General features: G+C 55.8%; 1 protein-coding gene across 1 annotated transcript in view; it reads right to left on the bottom strand.

Annotated features, from left to right (window-relative positions):
- Window positions 1–105: 105 nt before the first annotated feature.
- DNMBP (dynamin binding protein) overlaps window positions 106–6,806 on the bottom strand; it is a 50,040-nt gene continuing 43,339 nt past the window's right edge. Inside the window, exons 12-16 of the mRNA XM_004680543.2 lie at window positions 5,631–5,965; window positions 4,854–5,030; window positions 3,513–3,711; window positions 2,693–3,219; window positions 106–1,215 (exon numbers count right to left, since the gene is read on the bottom strand). Of these exons, the coding sequence (XP_004680600.1) occupies window positions 1,030–1,215; window positions 2,693–3,219; window positions 3,513–3,711; window positions 4,854–5,030; window positions 5,631–5,965 (1,424 nt within the window). The 3' untranslated portion in view covers window positions 106–1,029. The remainder of the gene's footprint in view (window positions 1,216–2,692; window positions 3,220–3,512; window positions 3,712–4,853; window positions 5,031–5,630; window positions 5,966–6,806) is intronic.

The raw sequence follows: 6,806 nt of genomic DNA, 5'->3' as shown, positions 1-6,806 counted from the left end.
GGAGAGTTATTAGCATGTTGTTTCCTGCAGTCAGGGAGGGGTGGCCAAGGCACTTTAGAATGAGATTCACTGGAGAGTTATTAGCATGTTGTTTCAGAAGCACGGGGTGGGGGGTGGGGTGGGGGGGGATGGAGGTGAAACAGGAAATGCTTCTGGGACGGCCGATTCCAGCTCAGATAAGACCTTGTGTTTTCTGTGTGTGGAGCTCGGCCGAAGGAGCCAGCACCCAGCCTCCTTCGGAGGGGCTGCGGGGGGCTCATTGTGGAGCCGAGCCTGTAACCGAGAAGCAGGGGCCTGGTCTTGGCCTAGGAGAACCTGCTGGTGTGGCGTTGTAGGAGAATGGCCAGGGGACCGGGCACGCAGCCTGTGCGCCGTGCGAGGACGGTCCTCGGAGGGGCAGGCCCTGGCAGGTGAAGGGCTGAAGGAAAATACAGATGCTACACTTTGAAAGGAGCAGAGAGCAAGGGCATTCTGCATAACTGATCTGGAAACAGGTGAAATAGAAGAGATGCAGACAGTGATATTTTGGGGACTTAGAAATTTGGGGAGTGGGAGAATACTGAAGCAGTAAAACACTAATTTGGTATAATCTCAACAAACTCCCTGCCACACACACAGGCACAGCCTAAAAAGGGCTCCCAGAGAACTCACTGCATCCAAGTCCACTTTCGGTCAGTGGTCATGGGGCCTGCAGCCACCGGCCGTGGTCTGGTACGGCCAACACCCTCTGACGCTGTACCACAGTGGCTGGCACGCACAGAATACTGGTCCTGGGTGGAAAAGTCTCATTTCCAAAGGCTGGACTCGCCTCTCTTCTCGTGGCCATGGAATTCTTTTCCAGCCCCAGAGTCCACTTCAAATTCTAGAAAATCCTAGTGAGCATCAAGGCTGACAACCCAACCGGGGAGAACAAGACATAGCCCGTGTCCCCCATGCCTGGGCAGGTCTGGGTCTCGGGGCCCTCGCAGGAGTCACCGGAGCCCCCAGCAGAAGGCGAGTGCAGGCAGCGAGCTGACGGGCAGGATGCGCTCAGGTGTACTCAGTTTTGCGGATGTGATTGGACGGGACGTAGCCCTTCCTCCCATTCGCTTCCGCTAGCCACCACTCTGGGTTTCCCATAACGTCTTCAAACTCCAGGATCTTGAGTCTCTGGTTAGCTGACACACTCAGCTCGTTTGAGTTCCGCGCCTTGAAGGAGTAGACAGCAAAGTAGACCTGTGAGAAAGAGAGCGAGTCAGGACACGGGAGCTGCCTGGCGCCCAGAGAACTTGGGGTGAGGAGGTCAGGCTGTATCTGCCCCACCCAGCATAGCGGCCCTGGCCGCCCGCGAATATGGCTGACGCGTTGGAGGAGTTTGAATTTTTACTTTAACTCACTTTAAGTAGCTCCCCATGGTTGGCGGCTGCCACTACTGCCAGCAGCTTCCAACAAAACCACAATTCACAACTTTTTACTCTTTCAGATTTTCCTTGAAGAGTGGAAGCAGGTCCCTCAGTCAATATGGAAGACAGATGAAACAGCAAGGTACCTTTCAGTGCCCCAAACACACACACACACACACACACACACACACACACACACACACACACACACACACACCCCTTAAAAAAAAGGCCATTTCTCCTTCAATGTGTCTAGCAACTGCCCACTCTGGCCTAGGTCTGGGATGGCTGCCTGGGGCTGTGGGCTGACCAGAGTCACAGGAGCGCCTGTGCTCTGCTGCTCGGTCACGCTGACCAGGGTCTGGACAGGCTGAGCTGGGGAACTAGTGTGAAAATGGTCTTGGGGACCCTAGAGCTGGAGAGGGGAGCCCCCTCCAGCACAGCCCAGCACATGAGCGAGTCTCACCAAGGTCACCTCGGCTGGGGACGAGCTCACAGACTAGCACCTCAGACATGCGGAACTCGCCACTGCCTGAGCGAGAGCGGCAGGCAGCAGGGAGCCCAGGGCTCCTCAGCCATGAAGCTGAAGTGGCTGTAAAACAGGCAGGTTTAGGGCCCTCCCGGGTGGCGCAGTGGGTTGCAGCACTGCAGGTGAAGCTAAGCCAAGCTGTGGCTGCTTCAGTGTGAGTTCGATCCCCACCCTGGAGGTGACCCATGTGGCATGGCAGACCTCTCCTGACCCGTCTGTTCTGCTCCCCGCTCTGTCTCTGGTGAATCCTCTCACTGCCCCTGCACCTCTGGCTGTACCCCATTCTGTATGGATAAATAAATAAATCTTAAAAAAAAAAAAAAAAAGAAGATAGGTTTAAAACGTTTAAGACCAAAGGCTATGTGGAAATCCCCAAGCAGGAATAGGCCTTTGCAAAGGAGGAAAAACAACTAGAATTTCATGTCTGAATAAAACTGAGGAAAGAACGTGTAGCTATCTGAATAGAAATTAGATGGATGGGTTGACCGGCAGACTGAGGGCTATGCGGGACGTGGGAAAGTCTTTATTCTGAGCCTTGTAGAGGCCAGTGCCGCCACGGAAGGGTCCAGAAACAGCCGACAAAGAGCCGGCTGCAGAAGGTGCCCGGGGAGCTGGGCGCTCCTCCAGCTGCGGACTTCTGGGTGCAGATCTCTGTAAGACTTGTCGTGGGCCGGTCTCCAGGTCATGCCCAGGCCGCAGCAAGCCCGACTAACCCGCCGCTGGGAAGACGCCTGTGCACCCCACCTCCTGCCGCTGCCCTGCACGGGACCAGGGAGCTTACCTGGCTGCCTTCCGCCTCGCTGCTTCCCAGCTCTTCCTTCGCGCCTTCCAGAGGCTGCGCTGTCCTTGCGCCTCCCGTAACAAGGTCCTTGCCCTGCCCATTTCGCTTTGGCATGAGGTGACTGACCATTTCTGGATGCTGGGCGTTCCGGTGGCTCCTCAAGGTGGGGGCATGCTGCTCTCTGGCGGCATCTGCCAAGTCCCGGGGCCTCTGCTGGGGGGAGGCGTCGGGGTCCGGAGGGCCCCTGGCAGGACCGCTCTCGGGACCAGCCGCGGGTGAGGACGCGCCCGGAGCTCCTTGGTCCAGCTCCTTCACTGACGCTGCGTCCTGAGGCTGCTTCTGGCCAGGCGCCGCGGAGCCGCAGGGGCTGGCGGTCAAAGCGCTGCTGCCGTTCTGCCGCGGGGCTCTGGGCGAGGAGCCGCTGTGCTCCGACTCGGTGGAGGAAAGGCTGCCCACGGAGACGTCCGAGTGGCTGCGGCGGGCGTTGTAGGGCCTCAGGAAGGAGCTGTACACAAAGCCCTTGGTGACTAGGGACGAGAAGCCAACACCGCAGCGTGAGTGAAAGGAGAGAGGGCAACGGCTGCTTAGAATTGTGTTTTACTCAGAACAGGTTGAGAGGGTGAAGAACCAAACAAGATCTTGCAAGGTCAGAAATGGATTCTCCTCTGGAATGTTAAAAACAGCACCAGAAACAAATCCAGCTTTTGTGTCAGTAATGGATGGCTACACTCATCAGTGATGGTCACAGCTTGGAGGGCTGGATCCAGGCACAGCCAGAGTCACCCTCTCCTCGCCCCAACCTGACGCCCCCGACTCTCACCTCCGTTGTCAATCAGCCAGCGGTTCTGGCTGCCCATCGGGTCCTTCTTTTTGATCACACCCACCAGGTCGCCTTCCAGCAGCGAGACATCCAGGTCTTGAGCCGCATTGAAGTTCCGCTCCACTTGGAAGAGCTTCTCAGGGGGGTACCTCGCCAGCAGCGAGGCGCGCAGTTCCTCCGACTGCAGCATGTGACTGGGCTGGAGAGCAGAGGGACACAGTCAGCAGGAGCCTTCCCTGGCGGGGACCGCCACCCGCCGAGTCAGCTCACGACGCCCTCAGCCCAGCAGGCGTTCTGTGCCGAGCCAGGCCGTGTGCTGGCAAGACCCCAGCCACGGTTTGGAGCCTCTGTAGCAATTAAAGTTTAACACAAGTGCAGTTTTACGTCTGTCATCCTGTGACCAAAAAAATGTGGTGAAGGCGCCACCCAGGGCATCAGGATAGCAGAAGACTCGCAGCCAGCAGGCCTTCGAGAGTCACATGGATTGCACGACAAGACTGCCTTGCTATCAAGACAATCTTCATAAAAATGAGGGAAAGGAAAAGTAATCATAAACTCAACTCCTCCTTTCAAGGTTACGTTATTTGTGGGATTGTGGGGGGCAAAAATATTACAAGCCATGGTACACCAGCAGCCTTCTACATTATGACCCCAGGGAATGCATCTACTTTACCTACTTTCAAGACATGTTTGAGTAAGTTATGAAAGAGCAGAACTCCAGGTCAAAAGGCAGCCAGCCATGGCCTGGCTGGCAGCAGATCCAGTAATTTCTTTTCCTAATACATGATCAAAATTTAATGAGGGCCTAGCAGAATCAACACACATTTCCTGAATTTACCAAAGTATTAAACTAAAACTTTACTAACTCTTTTCCCTGTTTAGGGCGCAGACTCAACAATGCTCCCAGGGGGCACGCTGGAGGTCAGACCTGCATGAGAGGTGACAGGTGGTCACCGCCAAGTGCCACAGCGGCCCAGCCAGCGAGAGCACAGTCATCCTCATGCTCTCTGTCATACCACACAGGTAGATGCCAGTGAAACTGTAACCTGCAGACAGCTGGCCCTTAACCATAAAAAAAAATGACTGTGATGTTGTGGACAACTTGCACAGTGCTATGTGCCAGGCAGCATCTAAGGGCTCTATGCGTGACCACGTAAACCTCACGACTAACTGATGGAGGTGTAATTACCTGGTGAGGAAGGAACTGGGGCACAGAGGCTAAGAGACTAGCTCAAAACTAGTACTAAAACTAGTACGTTTTAGTGCTGGGTTCTGCACCCAGGTTGTTTGGCCTGAGTGCAGCGTCTTAACCTCCATCACGCCTGACCCTTCTCTACTCACCAGGCCCAGCAGGGACTTTCGAGCAGACTGGCGGTCTATACTTTTCCTTTCAAATGGCCTCTTGGTAGCTGGAAGGGCCTCTGGGAAGAAGGTGAAAACCTGGAGTTGCTGCAGAACTCTGCTGTGCTCCTCATGGAAGATGGCAATCAGGTTTCCTTCTCTGCTGGCTTTAAGCAACTGGAGATGATGGGACAGCCAAGGCCGAGGCAAGAGGAGAACACCATGAAACATCCTGACTGACAAGTTTGCATCAAAACTGACGGGAGGGCCCTCCCTGGTGCACAGCTAGATAAAGCACAGCACTAAGAAGCTAAAGCCACTTCGGGATGAGTTCGATCCTGGTCCGGGAGGTGACCCCATGGTCACCTCTCCTAGACCACCTACTGCTCCCCTCAGCAGTGTGCTTCGTCAACTGGTCTGTTCGCTCCCCACTCTGTCTCTGGTGAATCCTCTCAGTGTACCTGCACCTCTGGCCTGTACCCCAGTTCTGTATGCATAAATAAATATTGAAAAATAAAACAACAACCCAACTATAAGCCCACGTTGGGCTGCAGCTCACTGCGTGTGAGGTGCCAACCCCGCAGCAGGCCAGGGATGAGGGACAAGCCTCTCTGCGGCGCTGCCAGCACCAAGCTGGCGGCTCTCTGGCATGACTGAGGATGGGGAGACGCTGAAAGGCCTCGGACTTCCAGAGCCGAATGGCTTGAGCTGCTGACCTATTTAACCAGGCCTGAGTAATTTCACAAATCGGCCCTACCGTGCGGGCAGGAGACTCACCGACAGCAGCGGCTGCAGCTGCTCCAGGGCCTGGCGCACGAAGTCGTAGTGGGCCTCGGCATAGCCGTGCACGCAGTTGGTGAAGAGGCCCTGGGCGTACTGGTGGAACTTGGGCAGCTCGTCCAGCAGCTGGGCATTGAGGGCCTCGTAGTTGTTCCGGGCCGACTGTAGATCCTCCAGGGTCTTCTTGTCCTTGAGCTTCTCTGCCCGCTCCGTGCAGTTGTAGAAGTCCAGAAGCTTGTCGAAGCGCTTCTGCACCAGCTTGTGTGGCCCCGTGAACATGCTCAGCAGCTGGCTGAGGGGAGAGATGACAAGCCGCTCGGTCCTCTCCTTCTGTGGGGACGAGAAAGGCAGGCGCGAGGCTGGTCACGCACGAATCTGTGGCTCCAAACACTCTTCAGGCTGACTCTGGCGTGTCCTGCCGCACCCGCTCTGCTCCCAGGACACGAGCAGACCGAGCCGGGCTGCTCCACACCACACGGACCACGGATGCCGCGAGCTCTGCACGCAGCCACAGGCCGAGTGCCAGCGAGCCGCCCGCACCCGCTCAGGCAGGCGACGCTCAGCACACACAGGTGCGGCCGAGCAGCGCGCCTGGAGCACTGGCGTGCGCACTCCGGCAGGCGGGCTGCACCCTCGGATGCGGCAGCCCCGTCTCTGGGTAGAGAAGCTTTCAGCTGCCCGTTGGCCTTTTCTAACGGTAACTACTTGGTGATTCTGTTTTTACTTTTCAAAGATTCTTCTCTGTATGTTTTTTGCAGAGGAGCAGGGAGTGAGAGCAGGGAACTGATTACACCAAGAAGAGAAGGGCCCTGGTGGGCTGAACATGACCAGGGGCCCTGGAGGACACCTGTTACTGCGCGGGTTCTGTTTTAGCCGCCAGCCGGCCGGAGCTTCCTAAGACACGCTCAAACCTACTTCCTTCTATTCGGAAGCAGCAGCCCCGTGTCTATTTGGAATTTCCTGAGCAATGGAGCCTTCAGACTCTCTTTGCACAGGCCCAGAGAGCTGTTTCCCTCTGAACTCTCTGAATATCCCTTTTTAAGTCTTTCAGTCACTACTCCTATAGTTTTCTTTTGATCAGAGCCACCAGTAGTGACGAAAGATCTCATTTCCTCATTTTCCTTTGTCCCTGAAACAAGGTTGTTCATCGTCTATAAAAATCCCGGTTAATGC

Source organism: Condylura cristata, unplaced genomic scaffold (genome assembly GCF_000260355.1).
Source record: "Condylura cristata isolate star-nosed mole 26May11 unplaced genomic scaffold, ConCri1.0 scaffold00011, whole genome shotgun sequence".
In the NCBI taxonomy this organism is placed as follows: domain Eukaryota; kingdom Metazoa; phylum Chordata; class Mammalia; order Eulipotyphla; family Talpidae; genus Condylura; species Condylura cristata.
Note: the sequence above shows the minus strand (reverse complement) of the source record. Positions and strands in the feature narration are given on the sequence as shown.